The sequence below is a fragment of the Lethenteron reissneri genome, chromosome 51 (assembly GCF_015708825.2).
Source record: "Lethenteron reissneri isolate LAM-NWPU_2019-01 chromosome 51, ASM1570882v1, whole genome shotgun sequence".
Classification (NCBI taxonomy): domain Eukaryota; kingdom Metazoa; phylum Chordata; class Hyperoartia; order Petromyzontiformes; family Petromyzontidae; genus Lethenteron; species Lethenteron reissneri.
The window spans coordinates 11,906,679-11,929,433 of NC_083829.1; the positions used below are offsets into that span (position 1 = coordinate 11,906,679).

At 49.4% G+C, this 22,755-nt stretch overlaps 1 protein-coding gene across 2 annotated transcripts in view; it reads right to left on the reverse strand.

Moving 5' to 3' along the window:
- Nucleotides 1-2,329: 2,329 nt before the first annotated feature.
- MOV10 (Mov10 RNA helicase) overlaps nt 2,330-22,755 on the reverse strand; it is a 39,929-nt gene continuing 19,503 nt past the window's right edge. For both annotated transcript variants that reach the window (XM_061572923.1, XM_061572922.1), the window contains 16 exons: nt 21,562-21,724; nt 20,661-20,815; nt 18,087-18,266; nt 17,258-17,405; nt 16,287-16,448; nt 15,706-15,809; nt 14,469-14,569; nt 13,849-13,965; nt 13,215-13,320; nt 12,647-12,764; nt 11,999-12,190; nt 10,794-10,868; nt 9,803-9,928; nt 8,182-8,270; nt 7,135-7,253; nt 2,330-5,400 (listed from right to left, as the gene is read on the reverse strand). In XM_061572923.1, the coding sequence (XP_061428907.1) occupies nt 5,357-5,400; nt 7,135-7,253; nt 8,182-8,270; nt 9,803-9,928; nt 10,794-10,868; nt 11,999-12,190; nt 12,647-12,764; nt 13,215-13,320; nt 13,849-13,965; nt 14,469-14,569; nt 15,706-15,809; nt 16,287-16,448; nt 17,258-17,405; nt 18,087-18,266; nt 20,661-20,815; nt 21,562-21,724 (1,999 nt within the window). In that variant the 3' untranslated portion in view covers nt 2,330-5,356. The remainder of the gene's footprint in view (nt 5,401-7,134; nt 7,254-8,181; nt 8,271-9,802; nt 9,929-10,793; nt 10,869-11,998; nt 12,191-12,646; nt 12,765-13,214; nt 13,321-13,848; nt 13,966-14,468; nt 14,570-15,705; nt 15,810-16,286; nt 16,449-17,257; nt 17,406-18,086; nt 18,267-20,660; nt 20,816-21,561; nt 21,725-22,755) is intronic.

A 22,755-nucleotide genomic window follows, 5' to 3' on the forward strand; every position in this document is an offset into this window, starting at 1 on the left:
TTGGGGCAAGTGCTTTTAGCGAGCACCTATGAAGGCCGGCACGGCACGCGAGGTGATGGGTGGCCAGCACCACGCCCGGCCGCCTTTGTCTCCCTCGTGACGATGTTTATACACCGCACCCAGGACCGGTTCAGATGATCGTCACTGGTGGTGTTGGTGGCCGTGAGCGGGAATCGAACTCGGGCCGCCGGGTTCGTAGCGCAACGTAGCGCTTACCGCTACACCACCGCTCCACACCAACAACAACACACACACACACACAGACACAAACAACACACAGACACACTAACAACAACACACACACAGACAGACACTAACAACAACACACACACAGACACTAACAACAACACACACACACAGACACAAACAACACACAGACATACACAGACACTAACAACAACACACACACTAACAACACACACACAGACACGCGCATTCCCTGACACGGTCCACCCTTCTCTCGACATCACCACCACCCCCCCCCCCCCTTGTCCTCTGGCACGAGAGCGCGGAGCCACTGATGAGGGTTGTCTCTCTCTGCCCCCTCCCCTCCCACCTCGTGGGGGAGCCCCACGGGCAGGGGACCCAGCGCCGGGCGCGGGGCCGCAGGAGGGCTCGAGGCAGCCGGGGGCATCACACGGGGCACCCCCCCCCCCCCTCCATTCATTTCATTTGTAATTTCATATTTTTTCACGGAAGACTAAAAAACATTTTGACCGTAAATTACACGTCTCCTGAAGGGATCTTGACTTTAAAGCTTTCGTGGCTGCAGGAATTCATATTCTTTGGGTCTTTCGGTAAAGTCACGTAGGTAGGTTCAAAGAAAATAACAAAAAAACTACGACGTTTCGATCGCAACACAAGCGGTCGTCATCATGAAAAGGGGGTTATCTACGTGACCTGGCTGAAAGACCCAGAGAATATGGGTCTCCTGAAGGGTTGTGTGTGTGTGTTTTCGCTACCTGGTTAACTCTTTGTTTAAATGGCAATTCTGTTTTGCTGTGGCGTGCGCGTCCAATCGTGTCTCTTGATGTTCAGCATACTGACACGTCTCATCGGCAGCCAAAGCATATGTGAATCCAGTCACAAGTCACACAGGTTAGCACTTGCTAATACAGAACGGTGTTTTACAACAGACTTATGATTAGATGCATGCATGCATGCTCTTTTCCTCTCAGTGTGTGTAATTTTGTGTAATGGTTGCTTGATGAAATCCGCATTAAAGGTACACATTTAAACATTGCTCGCCCCTCGTGCATTCGTTGACAAACGCCGAGTCGCATCTTCACCGCCACCCCAAGTCTGCTGCGAGCTCGTCAGGCGATCCAGAAAGTTTGCCAACGTCCCCACAGCGACGAGTAACCCATCGTCTGGCAATGGGCACCCGTGTTCAGGTGGAGTCCACGGAGCTGTTAGTTTGTTTTAGAGGCCAAGTTCCTTGTCACGTGGGAATGTATAGCACCAGCCAAATCAACTAAACTCCGCGGGCAAAACCAGGGGACCGAGAGAGAAATCCACGCAACCACGGTGAGAGCACGCCATCTCGTGAGATATACAGGGCCCAGTCAGGGTCAGCTGATCGCACATCATGGTAACGTCTCCCCGCCACCAGTGTGGAAGAGTAGACCAAATACCCACTGGAGCAGTGCCGGCACCGAGGTTGGTCTCTGCGCCGCTGAAAGTCAACGCAGGTTCACGCTCCCCTCCCCCAGCCGAGAGGAGCTGCAGCAGGGCCGGGGGTCACAGCGCAACGCGAGACGTCGCTCGTTTGGCGAAGTGGCTCGACACATGTTGTTGTTGTTGTTTCCCCAGGTGAGAACTCGAAGGGTAACAAGTCTCGTGTGCCAGTGGCGTTCATATCGGCAGTGGGGTGACGAAAGAGCCACCGCGTTGACCCGAATTGGTGTTTTCTAGCGGTGCGTTATTTGCAGAAAGGGGGACCCGATGTTTTCGTCGCCGGTAATTCTGTGCTCAACACCACCGCGGAGAACTTGGGCAAATTAACCCACCGCATAAAATTGCCACGAAACAGCGGAGGCGTTTGTCAGCTGTGGGTCTGAATCCAGCAGAGCTCCCTGGGTTCAGCAGAAGGCTCGGTGTGGATGAGAGGGCCTGGAACAGTGACGGGGATACACCTCTGACAGTCTATTCATATGACCAACCACTGTTGACTTTCCCTCAAATTGGTACTTAATTTTATCGACCATGGAATTGATGATGGGCCGAGTCAGCACCCCAACCATGCTTTGAGCCACTTGGCCACTTGAGAATAAATGGTCAAGGAAACCGGTGTCGAATACATCGTGTTTATACGGCGGACTCATCAACGAGACTATTGCACGCAATTGTAAAACAGTACAAAAGCAAACAATACATTCATTTTATTTGCATTTATCACACCTGAGCACATCTAATACGTTGGCAATCTGATACAATATAGCCTATTTTTCATTTTGTACATTACAAAGTCAATGGACTCCAAATGCACTTTGTCTAATCTGCAATGTGTTACAGTGGAATGAATACCCCATGTGTTCCAGCGGAATAGATCGACCCAATGTTGTGAAAAGAGGCCAAGGTTTCAACCGATGGACGCCCTGAAAAGTCAAAGTGTTTTTAAGAGGCCAGGGCAGGAAGCGTGAACCGCCTGCCCTAGCACGTGTTGCGGGGGCTTCTTTCTCATCGCCACAAATGAGCCAATCGTTGTTGATTTGCCATACAAACGACGTCAGGCCGTTGTCTACGCTTCAGTAGCATTAGGAGAGAAGATATCGAATTTGCCTCCAGTGCCGCCCTGGTATTGCACACCACAAGGTCCTTGTGCTTTGTAAGCATGTACTGTACAACGAACTTCTTTTGCACCGTACGTAGCCAACCGTGCTGAATCGGAGGTGCGCGGTTTCAAACACAACTAAGCAGCCATGCGTCTATTCACTTCTGCTTGGACCTGTTGTGAGTGTTGGATCACAACGTGAGCGTGGGACTTGGAAGTGCAAAAATTACAGAATACGGGGACAGATGTGGAATTCAGCACCAAGTTGCACCTCAGGTGCACAAAGTTGTACCTCAGGGGCAAGGGGTGTCACACAGGATGCACATTAGCCATTTATAATATTATCACGCAGAGAAACAAACCGCCAGAGTACTTCTGGTGCCTCTTATGAAGGCCTCTAAACAAGGGTTTCCTGAGACGCGAAGTAAAGCCCCTGGCGAGGTCGATGCGATACGTTCCATGGTCTGATCATTTGAGACAGCGGGAGCCACTCGGTTGGAGTGAATTTGAGGATCCAATGGTGCCACGTGGACAGACACAGCCAGAGCAGTGTCCTGCAGCAGCCTGGGCCAAGGCCTCGGTTGCCCTGCGGAGAGTTCCAGCTACGCTGTTTCCCACGATATCCCCGGGGTGAGTTTTTGGATCGGGTTCACCGTGATCGTTACTTTGTGGCCGATGCTGGCAAGACGAGGGCGATAGGCGAGATTCCCCACCGGGGTGACGCCCACGTGTTTGGGTACAGGCGCCTTCCGCAAAAAGAAGCGTCGAGTTTCTTCCCTGGCGGCATTGCCGCTCGAAACGCCGACGCAACTTTCATTGGTGCGGTGTTGAATGATGTTGACTAGGCACTCGGTGGCCCACTCAGAACATCTGCATCGAGTCAAATAAAACCAAACGCTACGATCCCATTTGTAGAGTCGCTCTGTGGCCAGCCTCACACCGTCAGCTAGCTGCGTGCTCCAGAGCTGTTCGGTCTCAAGTAGAACGATGGAATTAAATCCGAAGAGTTTAGTCGGTGGTGCTGGCTCAGACGTGAGCCCCGTAAGCCACACGTCCACTGCTGCCAGTGCAAATTAGCAGGTACATTCAAGTTTAAAAGAGGTTTGAGATTTTTCGTAACAAAGATGTGCATTCATTTGATGGGAGAATTGTTTTTGAAGGCACATGATGACATTCAATTATTTATACTGGAAGAATCAGATGAGCTGTAAAGCTCTTTTTCACAGCTGTCCAAAGCGTGTGGCACTGTCACGCCATCGGCAGGATGGCTGAAGTGGATGGCAACTCAAGCAGACTGCTGTAATGACGATACTGCAGGGATGGAATTTATACTGACATAAGGGTGCCGAGACTGCCAAGGTGTGAAAAAGATGTATGGGTGAGCGAGCTTTTGTGGACGGCCACGCCTGCACGCGTGTCCACTGTAAACGTCGTCGAAAAGCGAGCCAAACGACGCAAGGAAATCAAAGCAGACATCGTCGATCAAGCCAAGGAACAGCCTGACCAAGAAAACGGCTGTGACCCCCAGCAATGCTGAGAGCGGAGCGACGCCGAGGGGTGGCGGTGAGGGAGGGACACCGCGAGTTCGTTGCAGGCCACCCCTGTGCTGAGCAGCACACGATGTGCGAACCGGAACGTTGGGTCCACTAGCCAGCTCGTCTGCAGATAGCAACCGAGAAGAATGGAGTTTTCCCCGTGCTGTACGTACGTATGTTGAACTTGTTTCGCACTGTGCGTAGCCAACCGTGCTAGTCGGAGGTGCGGGGGGGAAGGACAACAAACTCCTAAATATAAAAAGCACTACTAAAGAAATTGGTTTTCAATCTAGATTATTTAAAAGTGCATAGCTCAAGTAGCTTCCTAATATCTGAAGGAAGAGCGTTCCAGATGGCCGCTGAAATGCATCTGAACGCGCTTGATGCGATGGCCTTCGTTGTTCAATGGTTCGCGAAAAGCCGCTTCTGCCAGGATGACCGAGCGGTGACGTTTTATGCCGATACTCGCAAGGTGGCGCTCCGACAGCGTGCGGCGATGGTGCCAAGCGTTACGCGGAGAAGTGACCTCCAGGGCCTGACGACACAGGCATGCATCGACTGTCCATGTGACGACTTTGATGAATAGTTATGGTGCATCCGTCGTATGACAGAGTTAAAGCACTGATGTTTAGGTGTTGCTTGACTTCATAGATAATGTGTTGTGTGCATTTCCGATTAGCACGTTTGGCTACGCACGCTGCAGCAGAAGTTCAACATAGGTACCACATCGCCTGGCGTCAACATTCTATGGCTGCCTTTGTCATTTTATTATTTTTTGTATGGCTGATGAGCGACAACTACAATTTCACATTCAGGTGGTCAAACCAGATCACATTATTGATTCAGATCAATGTACCAAAAAACCATATAATATCGGTTTAAAATTGTTCGATCGTTTCTCACAACGGCAAATTGTACGCTCATAAAAATCTAATAAAACCAGAAAAAACGTGCCCATAACGTAAGGGATCTAAGAAACCTATTTGTAGGGTCAACATTACAGGACGCACGTTCACAGCGCGGCTGATGCAAGAGAAACTCAGCAGGGTCACAGCTCCCTCCTCCACTCTGCTTCCACGTTCACGTCGCCACCTGCAAGGAAATAGAACAGAATGGATTTGTGCTCTCACCAGAAGAACACGCCGTACACATTTCATGACTACCACCGCTCCTTCTCGTCAAAGAGCATAAACCGTGACGCAAAATCTGGTCATGCTCGTAGCGGCTTTTGGATAGCCATCGAACAAAGACGGTCACTGCATCGCGTGCTTTCAGATGTGCTTCTGCGGCCGTCTGGAACGCTCTTCCTTCCTATATTAGAAAGCCACTGGGCTATGCACTTTTAAATCTGAATAACAAACTAATTTCTTTAAAAATGCATTTTCTATTGAGTTTGTTGTCCTTCCCCTGCACCTCCGATGAGCATGGTTGGCTTGATAAGGTGTGAAAAAAGTTCAACATACATACGAAGTGCTTGGACAGGGTGGTCAGTTTTAGTGATTATTCCAATGTTTTAGTCTAACTGTCCTGTACGTGTCACGTTGTAAGAAGAGTCCATTTGCAAGCGGAAGTCTCCCAAGTGAGCCATAGGTCACCCCGTGTCAACGAGCGGCACGGGAAGGCATCGCAGAACTTGTACTGCTCATTGTTACTTCTTTATTGCTTCTCACATTACTTCAAGGGACCTCTCATTCACATTCATGCCTCTTGATTTGCTCTGGAGAAGAACCGTGGCCTTGAACCGTTTCTAACTTATGGAAAGCAGCCCCAACCACACATTAAAACGGGAGATTGGTCGCAAAACTGCAAGGCATAATGCAGTGACGTAATGCATTTTTGTCATGGGCCCAACTAATCAACATTAGGCATCCCTAGAACAACTGCAACATTTTAACCAAGTCACCGGGAGCCACAATGCTCAGAGGTGCTCATTCTGGGCCGACACACAAATTGTGTGGAGCCTCGGCATCTTCTAAACGTGCCGCATGCCCCCATCATCTCCGTGCTAAAATATGGCCCTAACCGTCTCCAAACAGGGTATGGCCCTGTGCGTGCTCGCGGCCGGCTGCACACCATCACGATGGTGGAGAGGACGACAAGACGGACCAGGGGAGGGCGAGGTGACGGTGGGCGACAGAGGGGGGGGGGAGCCTTGCGCTAGGAGGGGGCGGGCCTGGCAGTGTCGGCATGCTGGAGCAGAGGAAGTTCCAGACAACGGGGGAAGAGAAGGAGCGGCCGCTGAGCTGAAGCTGACATGGGGGGGTAGGAGGGGGCACTGGTGTCTGGAGTGGGCACCAGAGGGAGCTACGTGGGGAGCGATGAGCTCAGAGGTGCAAAGGGGCAAGGTCCTGGGGGACATCCCCACGGCACGGAGAGCTCCATCGCCCGGCTACAGGCGCAGTGGCAGCCACTGGACGCGTCGCAATTCACACCGCTCGTCGCCATGGATACGTCACGATTCACACCGCTTGTTGCTATGGATAAGTCGCGATTCACACCGCTTGTTGCTATGGATATGTCACGATTCACACCGCTCGTCGCCATGGATACGTCACGAGTCGTCTTAAGAATAAACTCCTGGGGTGAGTACCTTCCCTCTGGCGGCTGCAGCAGTCACGTTAACCAATTGCACACAACTTATACAAAGTGAAAATAATCGATTCTTACATGCACAGCTCAATGGCTGTATGAGCACAAGAATCTATTTAACCGATGAATCGATGCATCATTACTCCCAATGATGGGAGTGATGCAGTCACATGACTATCTACAGGGTTCTACGAACGAGAATGAGTGCTGCAGCGAGCAGGAGGCCACGGAAGTTACCTTTGATGCCATTGGAAGTACCGGCGTCAACTCCACCATCCATCTCGTTCGGGTCTTCGTCCTCCTCGCGGATGTCGACGCCCATGAAGCCTCCCCGTGAGCGACAGTAGTTGATGAAACTAGGACAAGGAAGACAAATCACGCTCATGCGTGCATTCTCAACATGCCTTGGTGCTCAGAATTACACATCGTAAAAGTAACGGCGTATTACCTGCTGTGTGACGTGGAGTCGAAACATGGATGTTACCCAAGCAAATACGAAGAGTGCAAAGATTGGAAAGGATAAACAAGCAAGGGTGGAGAGGTGCATGCTGGGAATTACAATGATGGGCAGAGAGAGGAGCTCGTGGATTAGAGATCATACGTAAGGTATAGGCATCACTTTTATATTCATGCAGCAGTGGATAGAGCATGATGAACACTATAAAAGCATGGAGAGATGAATGTTTGCAGTCTCCACCCTGTATCTGTCGCCAGTCACATGTTTTTTTTTACCAATGTATAGTTTATTTTAAATAAACTCTTTTAACTATTTTTATTTTACCAGGTAAGACCCATTGAGCTGGCCACAATTGATAGCTCAATGAAGTCGCTTTTCAGGCGTAAATTTATAGCATCCAAATAATCTTAACGCCCGTTTCTAAATTTGGAGGTAAAAACTGAGCCGATGGAACGAAAGAGAACAGACGAAGCTTTCAGCGACGCGTGGGTTGAGGAGGCGACTCGCATCAGGAAGCGGCTTCAATAATAAAGTCACGACGTATTAGTGAAACGACGCTCAAGGGGGAGACGTATATAGGGGTCTTAATGCATATGGGATATGATAGGGTTGTGTTTAAGGTGTTATTGTGGGCTTTGCTTTTTGGGTGTCTCGTAGAGGGAGCTCTACATCCAGAGAGGTGATATCCGAGGCTGGTACATTACATTCAGAAGAAGGCTGCGTCCACCAAAAATGTCGGATTTTTGTTAATTGGTCGTCAACAACTTGTAAAACTACTTCCATCTCTTGCCACCAGTGGTGTCCTGCGTCTCAAATGCAGCCCCCACCTCTCCCAGTTGGGGTCCTTGGAGAGCGTGACGGGGTTTCCGATCACCACCAGCAGGGCTTTGGCTCGGGTCAGCGCGACGTTAAACCTCTGTTGGAGAAACCGGTGGCACCCACAAAGACAACACTTAGCTCTGGCACAATGTCGCTGTTCAGGTCGAGCAGGGCCCTATCGTTTAGACAAGAGTGCCTTAACCAATGACGTTCGGTAACCCAGCAACATGCGTTGTACAAGCCTGACTGCTGATGAGGCCCAGAAGGTCAAAACCAGGCCAGAATTTGCTTGCTTAAACAAATGCTGCTGGATAAAATTTGGTCTGGAAGCTTAATAGGCTGATGACAATAACATCGTATTTGTGTGGGCAGACACAGACCGGAGTGATGTTTAATCACATTATTACCCATAATACTCCACAATGATGCATAACAAGTCAGGAAAAGAACACTGCTGACACAAAATATACAAGGAGAGTTTAACGTCACTTGACAAACATTCTATATTGAGATATTTGCATTTCTGTTGAAATATTAATTATAGCAATTGTAAAAGGCATATGTGGTGCCATCACCTGCCTATGCAAACTGCCTATAGAGGATTGAGTCCCTGGTTCAGGATGGTGTCCAGTTAGCATAGATTCCGAGTCTGAATGTCAACGTTGCCAAAAAATAAACAATTATGACATGATATTGTAAAACTGAGGAGAATATATTTTATTTGGAGACACATCTTGCCCAACTCAGAGGGTTTCGGCTCAAACTTCACCGGCCGTGGGTTTCCCCACCACGGATTTGACCATTCACGCCAATGCTTTGAGGAACAGTTCGCCAATCGCGTCCCTGTAGCTTGCCCAATCAGCTGAGCGAGAGATTCCTGTAGAGTACGCATCGTGATGAAACACAGCACTGTACTCTAACGACACTGCTCATGATAATGCTGCCGTAGAATAATACACACGCCACCATTATCGTTTGTAGTAATTAAAAGTATTGTTAGTTTGTTCTTTATTTAACTGCATAATATTTACTGCACGTATGCCATTAACCTCATCTTTATTTTCAGGTCAACTTTTACATATAAGTGTACAGTGTAGTACCATACACTATATTGACTATATACATTTACTGTACCGGTTATATATAACGCTATAAAAATACATTTGACATAAAATCAACTTCCCGTTTCATATTCACGTTGGTGTAGGATAATGTTAAACAAAAGAACGGGGTGTGGTAATATGAAGCGAGAAGCAAACCCGAGTTTTTCCATTTGAGTTTGCAGATAACAGATTTGCCGTTTGTGGATATTTCCTAGAACGTGGACCCGGCGATGGCCAAGGTTCTGGAGTGCTTCATAAGCACTGGAACCTACATGGGCTGTCTGACGAGGGCGATCTGGTCAAGATGATCATAAGAGTAAAGTAGAAAACACAAGTAAACACGGTACTTCAAGGGATCGAATCAAGTTATTTCAAGCTATCAGCTCATAAATTACACCCACAGGATGGCCTCTTGGTCAACATCATGAACTACCACTGCATCTCCTGATGAGTACAACGTTTCACTCCTAATTAAACGTCTTCCTCAACAGTGGCATCTGGCTCAAGAGCGGGCGGCTGGGGTCACCTTTGGATTCCGAAGGAAGCCAAGTCCAAACTTCTCATCGAAGGAGAGGAAGCTCATGTCGCTGCGGACCGTCGAGATGATGATGGCCGTGCGCTCCTGCCCCTGGAATTCCTCCACAGAGCCGACCTGGGATCAGCACACGGCACAGCCCACCGATCGATCACCGCCAACGAGCAGGTAGTGGCACAGCACAAACCGTCCGCCGCCGTGAAGCCCCACGAGTGGAGACAGCACAAGCCGGGGTCACCTAACAAGTTCCACGGACACAGACTCCGCTAGCTTGCTGACCCGCCCCTACTGGAGATCTGTTAAAAAGAGCTTCATAGCTCATCGGATTCCTCCTGCAGTCTAAATAAAGATTCAGATTCTGATCAGAACTTTGTCTTCCCAATCCCAAACCCACATTTTATAAAAATATTTTCTGTTTTTGTGGATAACTTTGGCGGAAGTGTCTCTCCTTGCCCGACACAATTTCTAATTTGTGTGTCTTGGCCCTTTCTTCATGTAATGAAATTGTAGCCTTTCCCTTGAAATACTTGTTGTTGTTGTTAATTATTATTTCTAAATCTAGATTAAAGTCTTGGATTGTGGGGACTTGGATGGTCCCATCAATTTCCATCAAATTAAATACCTTTTGGTCTACAAAAGGCCAGGCATACAAATATGTTTAAAATACCACTTGGCATAATCATCAGTGTGCATATATTCTTAGAGGAATCAATTCTCATAGGTACTATGTAATGCACGAATCGTGAGCTTAAAAACACATTTTCATTAATTAATTGACAAATCTTTACATAGATTATACTGCCCCGTTATGATTGCACAGGCCCATATACATATTAATATGACTGTAACTATTGTTGATGACCATTTGTATGCGAAAGCTGCATCGCTGGCTGCCTGTGCTCAATGCTAACAACCATGCTGGCTGGGAAGACACGTCACAACTCCTGCACAGCAACTCAGATGAGTCGGGATTGCTTCCCACCTTCAGCTCACGAATATCCTTCCGCTTTCTCAGCTCTTTATCAACTTCTGTGATGGCCTTCTTTATTTTTTGGACCTGTTGGCACACAAGAACACATTTTACTCACACACGTGCTGAATTTAATGCGAGTGTATTCGTGCTATTTGAGAGAGGGGTCGCCACTGGAGTAGAAGCAGTGATGACAGCAGCGTGAAGTCGTCATTGGCCGAGCCATCCCTAGGGTGGATGGCAAATCGGGGCGACCGCCCCGGGCCCCGTGCTTTGGGGGGGCCACGCTTCGACGATGTGAGACTTCTGGTTTAGTTTGAAGGTGTTGGGGCGCCCGCACGGTGGGGTTTGCCCCGGGCCCCGGAACCCTCCTACGGAGGGCCCTGCTCATTGGAGATCTACACCGGAGTGCAATCATCATGGACATGGGGCTCAATTTGAGTGCCGAGTCTGCCAAGTGGCAGAATATGGAAAAGAGCAAAGGACAAGCATCATTGCAGTGGGTGCAATAGCCATCATAATACGCGCCGTCTGCTTAGCATTGGATGGTAAATATACCCTGACGTTATTCGCAACAGTAGGCCATTGTGTGCAGGGGACAGGGTCCCGATTTTCCGATTTAAAAAAAATACCCACAAATTACTCAAATGGGTTTACACACAGCACTCATCATCCCCTCCGAGCAGAATAACACCCCGATCACTCGCGCTCATGAGACGGTCCTGGTCTCTTGAGTCTTCACCTGGGTTACCAAGCAAACGTGAAACTCGCACGTGCAGCTAGCTGGGAGCCTTGTGGAATGGGACAGATGACAGATTTGAGCGAGGGAAGAGATAAAGTGAGGAGCGAGGGAAGAGATTAGGTGAGGAGCGAGGGAGGGAGGAGGGGGGTGAAAGAGCACCACCTTGGGTGACAATTGCTTTATATGGCCAATGCCAGTGAATTATGTGATAACCATTTGAAACTAGTGGTGTTCATATCAAATAATTTGCTCTTATTAGCCATACATCCTCTCTTATTAGCCATACACCTCCGATTAGCACACTTGGCTATGTACGGTGCGAAAGAAGTTCAACATACATGCATGCAATTGGTATGACTCAAGTTTTACTACCGGAGGTGGCACTGATTTCTGCTCTGGCTCGTGGACTACGAAGGCAGATGCAGTTGTGCCGACTCTCTCAGCTGCTACTGAGCAGCATCGCACGGAGACCCACCTGCTTACGGTACGGCGCAATGACTCCAATCTCCTTGGGCGAGACCTTGGCGAGGCCCTTCTTGCCGCTCGATTCCAGGATCTTCGTGAGGTACGACACCACCTCTTCCACTTCGGCCACGTTGAAGAACGACGGGCTGTTCTCCTCGCGCGTGTCCTGGCCGATGACCGAGTGGAAGATGACGGGGAAGCCCTGGTGACGCAGCAGGGTGTGGAACACGAAGGCAAACGGTCAATTCGGTGCCAGAGCAGAACGGTGCCCAGAGCGACACCTTGCGCCATGAGCGGCCACGACGATGGACAGGCAAGCACGGGACGTTGTTCAAATTTGACTCTCGTTTACAAATGTGCTGAGGATCGTGATTAAGTTTATTTTATCCACGACAACGTTCGGGCATGGAGTTGGAGATATACGAGCGCCAGGATGGCGGGATGTTACCCGTGCGACTTGCGGGGGTACAACGCGAGGTTCTACAAATCCACAAAGCTTTCGGGGATCGTCAGGTTTGGTAAAACAATCCCCGCGACCGACGCAGCATGGGTAGGGCCTCCGTGCAGCAGTGCGCTCGCACAGGAAGGGCCGTGCGCTGCTCTGATCGTGGTTATTTCCCCGGGGAGCCGCACTGTTGGGGGGCGACCGCTCGCGCACCTTGGTCGGCAGGTGCTCCCACTGGCAGAAGTTGTTCCTCTTGAGCTCGTCAGCGCACACCTGCAGCTCGCCCTCGTAGAACAACGTGTTGGGAAGCTCCAGGATGGCGGGATGTGACCTACGCGGGTTGCGACAACGGGCTCCGTGAAGCCGCTCGCTCTCCACAACAACAGCAGGTGACCACGACAAGCGGCTGCTCCAGCGGCCGCAGCGCTGGCGACGTGGGAGAGCAGAGTGCCGCCGCCCATTGCGGACCAACCTCGGGCAGTGCCTCGGGCATTAGTGACGGCAATTAATGTTGTCGTAATCCACCCACTCACTGCCAAGCATCGTGATGTACCCGTGTTAACTCGCAGCTTCTGCTAGGCTGTTTTATAATTACGTGGGCATCTTTGTTTGTAGAGATCTCTATTCCAAAAGCTGTCCGAGTATCCAAATGACACAAGCGCATGTTCTCGTATACGTTGACGCGAAGAGACTCTGCGGTCTGGACATGAGCAGAGACGTTCGCCTGAACAAGTACCGCTGTCGCTGTTGGACCAAAAGCAAGCAGTCCGCCTCTCATCACCTGTAGTTCTTGAGCAGCTTGGTGACAAATGAATGGTTGAAAAAGCCATCAGACGACTTCTGGTACAGGGGGTTCTCGTTCATGAGCCGCTCTATGAGGGACCTGTCTGTAGAATGAGAAGGGGCGGGGGGGGGGGGCGTATTTGCTTTGTGCTGCTAACGACAGTGCACAGATAGAAAGAAAAATCGTGTCGCGTATTCAACACTTTGACTAAACGAGACTTATTGCCATGTTGTTATTATTGTATGAGAATTACACGTTTTTCAAAGTCAGTTGATTTTATGATCAAATCACCTAGAATGTGTCCAACCTCATCAGAGGCTAAACAGGGATGAGCCTGGAGAGTTCTAGAATAGGCAACCGCTGTGCATGAAACACGGGTCGATAGCCCGCTGTAAAGGCCTTGATCCACTTGCCAATATCAGGGCTACCGTTGCCGGCAATCATGACCAGCAATGGTTGCCTCAGCATTTATCATTTTGTAAAAATCTCACCGGCTCAAACTCTCAACAATTCCGATTCAAGCTGCCCCCCGAGCGGGTAACGGGGTGGCAACTACCAATCAGATTTGAGGGGTCACACCGACCGCCTGGCCACGTCAACGCTTTCAGGGGTGCAGGGCAGAGGGGCTCACTGAGGTGGTGCTTAATGGCGAGGGGAGAGCGGATGATCGGCCCCAGCTGCTTGGGGTCTCCGGCCAGAACGAGCTGCCCCCCGTCTTGGTTCACTTGCGACGGCGGCCTCAGCAGCCCTGGGCGTCAAATAGCGGCACACAGCGCTCCACCACCAGACCACGCTCCACCACCAGACCACGCTCCACCACCAGACCACGCTCCACCACCAGACCACGCTCCACCACCAGACCACGCTCCACCACCAGACCACGCTCCACCACCAGACCACGCTCCACCACCAGACCACGCTCCACCACCAGACCACGCTCCACCACCAGACCACGCTCCACCACCAGACCACGCTCCACCACCAGACCACGCTCCACCACCAGACCACGCTCCACCACCAGACCACGCTCCACCACCAGACCACGCTCCACCACCAGACCACGCTCCATCACCAGACCACGCTGCACCACCAGGCCACGCTCCACCACCAGGCCACGCTCCACCACCAGGCCACGCTCCACCACCAGGCCACGCTCCACCACCAGACCACGCTCCATCACCAGACCACGCTGCACCACCAGACCACGCTGCACCACAAGTGAACGTGGAGGGTGCGAGATTCTCCACTCACCCGCGACAGCCACCAGGCACTCGGGCTCCACGGCCTGGCCCGCCTCGTCCACGAAGATGTGTGAGAAGTGGCCTTTTCCATGGAAGCTGGCCGACACCAGCCTGGGAGCAGGGCAGCCACAGTGAAGGTTTGCTCCGACCGCCTCCTTCAGCGATGTCCGAGTGCAGCTTAATCAACGACCTTTGCTCATTTCCATAAATCTACTCCCACCTGGAAAAACCATCTCCAGCTCCAGTGTCTACCCTCACGTCGATGCCGATGGCACTCGGCTTTACACACCCACGGACGTCTGTGTGAAGCGGGACTCTAAACCTTGCACGGGCCTCCTCCAAGTCGACCCAACTTCAGAGGAGTTCTTGCTGTGGTGTGTAAACATTAGCTCTATAGGGAGATATTTGTCTTTGAAGTGTGTGTGTGCATCACCATCATCACCATCATCACCGATTCAACACCGATTGCACTGTGTGTGCCACCAGCGATGAGACGCGTCTGTGTAAATGTGTGTTGGTATATCAGATGAACCAGATCCTGATTGGCCGGCTCTGTCGTTGAGTGGCGCTCGGACAATGCCTTCCGTAACAGTCCATAATCAAAAAGTGAATTAATTGGTTAATGATATTCACTTTGTACCAAGGGTGGCACAGTCGGGTTTTTTTTACAATCGGGTTTAATTGTCTTTTTATATTAAATCCGATCATCTGAGATTGGGAGAAATCCGGTTTAATTGGTTCTAATTGCAGAACCGCACTTCTCAACGATGGGCTTCATCCATTCCAAGCTAAGGAACTCACTGGCGCCCACGATTGTGGAGGAGAAGCTCGTGTTCATCAAGACCAACCTGCCCGCCACATTCTACGACTACCCCGTGCCCGACGGCCCCGAGTACGATAGCAGCACCGACGAGGAAGCAGCCTAAGCCTATCAGAGTTTCGTATTCATTAAACCAGGTTTTAATTCCCCGAAATCGGGTTTAATTGTATTAAAGAAAAAACCCCGATGCCTGCCGCTGGAAAAAAATCGGGTTTTTTCCACCCATGCTTTGTACAACAGCAAAAATAATTATGTGTCCAATAGAAGCAAATGGCTTAAAACCACTGCAATATTTTCAACATTGAGAAATTAACACCTGGAATTTTTTAGATCAAGCGCTATGGGTGTTCCAACAGGTATCATTTAAATTGGTGAACATCTTATGATGCATTGTAGTATTTATAACATACCAAAAAACACATCGTACCTTCCTGCAGTGATCAGTGTTGTCACCAAAACTTTGTACGTCATGAGGTCTTCCTTTTTAGGGTACCAGAAACGCTTTTGTTCCCCGTCCCAGTTGGAACACTCCTGCAAGCGCGTAGTAGACACGTTACATGGGACACAGCGCATATACACCAAGACACACGCAACTCGTATTACAACTCTCCTGTTGTGTGCAACTTGTATTCCGCTTAGCAGTACCAACTGTGTGTGTATCTCTTGTTGCATTTAAAAGTCTCCTCTCAATTCACTCCCTCCTGCACTAGGGTGCAGCATGCGTGCGTCTCTGTGAGTTACCGTGCTCACTGTAGTCAGAGCACGGACTTCAATAAACATCCATTTTAAAAGCATGCTTCTGCCCTTACAATGGGAAACTCTAGAACAGCAAATTGGATGGTACGGAGAACCACTGTGTGTGTGATGCGCAGCTCAGTGAATGAATGTTACACGAACTGGGCGACCACCACAGCCTGGGGAGGCATTCATCCAGCAGTGGATTGACTCAGGGGACGTAACATTATTGTGCTTATTAATTTCATACGAACTGTGGAAAAAGACCGATACCTTCACAGCAGCAGGGATTGAATTCCAGTCACGGCTGTAAGCGTTGAGGCGGTATATGTTGTTTTTGCCAATTTCAGGAATCAACTGCTGGCAGATGAGATCAGCGGCACTGTTGGAGGGAGCACAGGCCAACACGTGCGTCCCAGGAATGCACTTTACCACCTGCGTCAGACACACACAGCGCAGACATCACCTGCGTGATTAGTGCATCAGATACACACACAGCGCAGGCCTCACCTGTGTGTTGACTAAACACAGCAGGGGGACCTACTCACATCAATGACATAAATTATTGAATGGAGCCAACATTACGAAAATCAGCGATTGCAATGCTGGGGATGCCCTTTACGGAAGATTATTTGGGCATCATTCCACCACTTTTTTATCCGTATTTTTTATTCACGAGTCTGATCGCACCCAAAGCCTCGCCTAAAGTGGGCGAGGCTTCGTGCAGGGTTAGGGTGGAGCCAACACTGATGAAACGTTTCTGTGCACGATGCGGAAACGTTGCACCGTAGCCCGGAGTCGCATCGAGCGAGTTCCATTGCCGGCCAGGGTTAACGTGCGTGGCGAGTGACATCTGAACCAGTGCTGAACGTCAACTTCACTAACCCGTTCTGACCAGCGTGGTGAAGTATGGTCATACAACCCCCTTGACCGACACGGTGTCGGGAATCCTTAATCCAGCAGTGGGCTGACCAAGAGCCAAGAATATCATTATAATTTTGAAGCTTTAATAAAAACCCGCGAATATGAAATGCCCAAGTCAGTAGGTCAGTAGGTTACTTTGTGTAGATATGGAATGTTGAACTTCTCTCGCACCGTACATAGCCAACCGTGCAAATTAGATATATGGGGGAAGGACAACACCACTAAAAATAAAAAGCAGCTCTAAAGAAATGCGTTTTCAATCGAGAAATTGAACTGAAATTGTGAACTGCGTGTGGGCTGGGTGGGTCTCCCGCACTGACCTGACGGATGGATTCCACCAGAGTCACCGTCTTGCCGGTCCCTGGAGGCCCGAAGATGAGGTACGGCGCAGGGCGTGAGATTCCAGACACGATGTTTTGCACGGCGCGATACTGCTCCGGGTTATCGGACAGGATGCGGTTGTACAGCCTGGGTCACAACAAGGGGGGGGACTCGGCCGTCAGCACCTTCCCCAGCAAGACCGATGCATCTATATCAGCCATTATTTCATTTTACCAGGTAAGGCTCACTGAGCTACATAGCTCTTTTTCAGAAGCGGCCTGTCCACAAATGAAAGCTCAACTTAGTGCTTATCACGTGGAAATTTACAGCAGCCAAATACTCTGAACGCATGTCAATTATAAATGTGACGGGAAAAACCGGAGCACCCGGAGAAAAATCCACACGACCACAGGGAGAACATGCAAACTACACCTATACAGGCATCAGGGTTGGGATCGAATCCGCAACCTCCTGTGTACCAGGCAAGGTAGTTAACATCTCACCACCGTGGCGCTGCCACATCGGCTGTGTTATTGATGGACGCATGGGGTCTTTTTGGGTTGGCTCTGGCTCAAGTGAACCGGCTTAAAGTGGCGCTTAACTTGAGCCGGGTCCCAGCGATGCTCAACATTTCCATAGAGCCGAGACTGAGCCAAGCCACAGCAGAACCACTCACTCGTGAGTCCCTGAAAGCAACGGAGTGGCTCCATCCTGAGCTAGGCCGCGTTACAGGCCAAGCCAGGACCTCAGCACGACTGGAAATGATGGGTGGTAGGCAAGTCTCGCAGTCAACGCCATCACCAACAAAGGTCACCGCACACCGCTTACACGAGTTGTGAGCTGGGATCCTGTATCGTCATGTTGTAGGAGCCTGTAGGGAACAGGACGTGCTCGAAGGCCGGGTTCGCCACCGCCTGGTCCACGGCACGGTGCTGCAGTTTCAGTGGCGTCCGGTTGAACGTGAACATCACATCGAACTTCATGTTCTTCACAAATAGATTCAAGAACCTAAGGTTGCCGCACGAAACAGACACACACGAAAAAAATAACTGCGGACTCTGAAAAGTCAATGGACAACCTTTGAGAGGGATTAGAAATACAAGACGGTCACTCGCGACACAGACTCTCGATCGTCCCCCGCTGCCCCGTCTCCCCCTCCCCTCCCCCGCCCCTACCACCCAACTCGCCCCGGTGTGCGACGTGTGCACGTGCGGTGTGCGCGCACATGCTGTCGTCATCGTCGTTTGTAGTTGTTCCTCCTGGTTTCTCTTGTTGAATGCTGAAGTCGGATTGGGGTGGAGTGGTTCACGCACTGAGCTGCATGAACCCGATTCCCTGAGTTCAATTCCCAACCCTAACTGACATCTCCAGTGAGTGATATCAGAACTGGTTCTGGACTGGATTGACCAGCATGGTGAACTATGGCCAAACAATAACCCATGGCAGACATGGCGTGGGCAGGTTGACAAAGGGCTTCACAATACTCGTCACCATTGTCAGTCTTCATCAATCCACTGCTGAATGACAGCCTCCCCAAGCCATCACCATCTCCCACGGTTCTACGGTGTAACAATCCACCCAGCACCTCCACCCACGGGCTGATTTCATCGCTCCATCTCCTCGGTAGATGTCCTCTCGCACAGAGAGCTCCATTCCTCAGCTGCCACTCCATTAACATTCTTGACCATTGTCCACCATCACTGCTATCGACACGACCTCCCCTAGCCCACTTACTTTCCTCCTTCATAGTTTACGTGACATCATTCACCTGCGTACGTTCTATTTTTACTATTTTTATTTTACCAGAAAAGGCCACTTCGCTATAAAAAGCTCTTTTTTTAGAAGCGACCTCTATAAATGTGTAGTGACACAGCGCCGACTGCTGTCCAGCAGCGGGAACTGCGGTGGACAGTTGGCACACTCACGCCGTCGAGCATCTACATGCCTGTGCGTGCCGGCAGGGCGGAGGAACTGGGGCAAGGGTCACGGAAGACCTCATCGGGAAGCCCCTGGAACCCGCTAGTGGGTAATCCAAAGCGTGAACCTCTCCACGCTCCTTCGCTAACTTTTCAATGTTTGCACCATTCGTTTTGTTAATTCTGAGCCATGCGTCATACGAGAAGCAGAGCACGCTGAGCAAACACTTTGTTCTTTCTCCACATTGGAATGTTTCTTTATTATCAGGTTAAAATTTTCAAAATAACTCCAATTCGCTCTAATCCACTTCTTGATTTAAGTTGACCCTCCAACAAAAATCACCACTCATTTTGCAAACACATGGTTCATGACCCTTGTTTAGCTCATATTTCTCCTGGACCCAATTTTGCAGCCTTCCTTATTAACAAAGCAGGCTGTAATGTACCATTCAAATCAAATGAAGCAAGGTCCCACTGAAGCATAACCTACATCTCAAAAACAACTGAACTTTAAATTTCGATTTAAAGCTTTCGTGACTGCAGGGATTCATCTGCTTGGTTCTTTCGGTAAAGTCACGTAGAAGGGAAGCAATAAAATAATAAAAATAAAACATAATAAAATAATTCTCACGACGTTTCGGCCACAACGTAAGCAGCCGTCTTCAGGTGAAGAATGAAACACCACCAAGCTTGGAGCGTATATTTAAGCTGAGTTGGAGGGGGGGGGAGGTGGGAAGAAGAGCGCCTAAACAAAATAATTTGCATATCAAGAGGAATTTAGCATATGGAAAATGCGTAGGAGGTGGGCGGGGGGGTTTCAAATTAATATTATGCCCGTGCATTATGCAGGATTAGCAGCATCAAAGGGAGGGGGAAGGGGGGTAGCATTAACAAAGGAAAGGAATGTTAATAGTATGTAGCTGCAGTTGCTAAACAACCACGTAAAAAACTAAAGTATAAACTACATAAACAACTAAAGTATAAACTACATAGCATCATCAGTATACTTACTATACTCTACAATAAGCTGAGTTACTAACAGTAAGTAATACATTACAATTCTACGTCGTAAAAATTATATATCATTTTTACGACGTAGAATATTAATTTGAACCCCCCCCGCCCACCTCCTACGCATTTACTATACTCTACAATAAGCTGAGTTACTAACAGTAAGTAATACATTACAATTCTACGTCGTAAAAATTATATACGCTCCAAGCTTGGTGGTGTTTCATTCTTCACCTGAGGACGGCTGCTTGCGTTGTGGCCGAAACGTCGTGAGAATTATTTATTATGTTTTATTTTTATTATTTTATTACTTCCCTTCTACGTGACTTTACCGAAAGAACCAAGCAACTGAACTTTAGTTGAGTTCATCACACAAGGGGAAAATGTTTAAACGAACCCAATACCGAGCACAACCACCGGTAGAGCAGGTGTGACGAGGCAGCGACCCGCTGCGCAGTGAAGCCGTGGATCTTACGAGGGGGAGAATCCGAGGGAGACGTCCTCCAGGTGCACCCCGTGCACGTAGCCTGTGAAGTCCATGCAGCTGTCGGCGCTGCGCCGCGCGCTCTCGCTCACCACCAGCCTGTCTCCCCGCAGCACCGAGGGGCGGCTCTCCGCCACGCCCGGCACCTGCGGCGGGGATCACGCCGAGCGTCAGCATCGTCGCTGCCCGGGACGCCGCCTCGCTCATGCGGTCCCCGGGGGCCCTCCGCCGTCAGGGCGAGGGCCTCCCCATGGCCATGCGGAGTTAAAAACTAAAATTATAAACTACTGAGCTATGTTAGCCAAACAAAGTGCCTCATCGTGTGGAAATTTACATCAGCCAAATACTCTAAACGCGTGACGTCAATTCTAAACGTAAAGGGAAAAACCGCAGGACCCGGAGAAAAATCCATGCGACCACGGGGAGAGAGACGCAAACTCCAAATATATAGCAGCAAGCGTCAGGGATGGGATGGAACCCACGGCCTCCTGTATACCAAGCGAGGGAGTTAACATCTCGCCACCAAGGCACGTGACCGTGTACCTCACCACGCCGGTGAAGACGTGAAGTGTGGACATGGGACCATTGAAGTACCATGCAACGATGGAATTGGCTGCACTAACCTCTGCTGCCCGCCATGTATCCCCGTAGCCATCAATAACCACATGTCGTGCATGGCGGTCACCGGTCCAAGCACTGAGCCAGGTTCGAGCCTGCCGAGCTTCAGATATATCTGACGAGGTCGGGTAAACTCTGGGCAATTTGGTCAGAGGAAATTTCATCTTGACTGAGATATTTACAAAAATCGTAACTCAGCTTTGTGGAAATAAATGCTGCAGTTGTCATGCAAAGAGTGCATTTAAGTGTAGTTGTTGTCTTGGTTACTACTTACTCTCAACTTGAGAAGTTTTCTGTTGTTGAGATCAGGCTCCATGATTTGGTCTTCCAAGTCATATACCCGGATATCGGACCTCATTTGCAATTCATCCAAGTGAAGCAGATGATGAAACTTCTTCTTGTAATTCAAAAATGTCAGCGGATCTTGAAGCCATGAACTAAAACCAAAACAAGATTCAATGCACTGCACAGTAAAACAATCAAACGCTCTAAAATGATCGGACTTCTAGTATCGTTATTTCCTAGCCATCTCTGCGTACTCAGAGACGACAATGACGAACATGTGATTGAAACGTTAATTTAAAAAATGGGAATATGAAAACAGCAAAAAAAGGCAATAGGTGGAACCATATATCGCATCATACAATATGAAGTATGAAACCAGTTGAAAACATGTTTAAACAGATCTCATGGGCAAAACAGTGGACACACGTCAGAGAATGAGACGAGACTCCAGAGGAGGAGATGACAGATCTCATTTGGAGGCAGGAGGGGCGCAGTTAAGCTGGGGCCTCAATATTTGTATCCTTTTGCATAATTAAAAATACCCAACAAATTAAGGAAATCACTGAAATTAGCCACTTGGTTCAAGTAAAAATAATGCAAATCGTTACACCGCAGCTCTAAAAATGTATTTAAAAATGTAAATGTTCAGTTGTTCATCTTTTTTTTTTATCTATTGTCTAGGTGGGAAAGTGCAACTTCATTAAAAAAAAAAAAAAAAAAAAATCACTCGCGAGTGGTGGTGGTGGTGGTGGTGGTGGCTTGCGAGCGGCGTATTGTGGGAGTCGGATACCAGGTGTTTGGTGAGTGAGTAGCAGTGGTGTCACGCGAGTGGTGAGTATTTGGTGGCAGTGTGAGGTGGCGAGTCGTATCCAGGTGCCTGGCGAGTATTGAGAGTGGCCTACAGAGGAGCAGTGGTGCTCATGGGGAAGACACCAGTGAGGGGAGACCTGGTGAGACAAGGGGCCTGAGCTGATGGGGAAGGTAGCCCTGTCTGTAGGATGGACTGCCCTCCAGTTTACAATAAAAAGCATTTTTATTTTCAGTGAGACACCATCTGAACTTGTTCCGTGCCATTTCCATAATTTGCTTTTGTCTTTTGCCCCACACCTAGGTGGTGAATTTCACTCAAAGTGAGTGAAAGACATTAATTAAAAACAAAGAAATGCTTTCAAGTCGGGGTAAA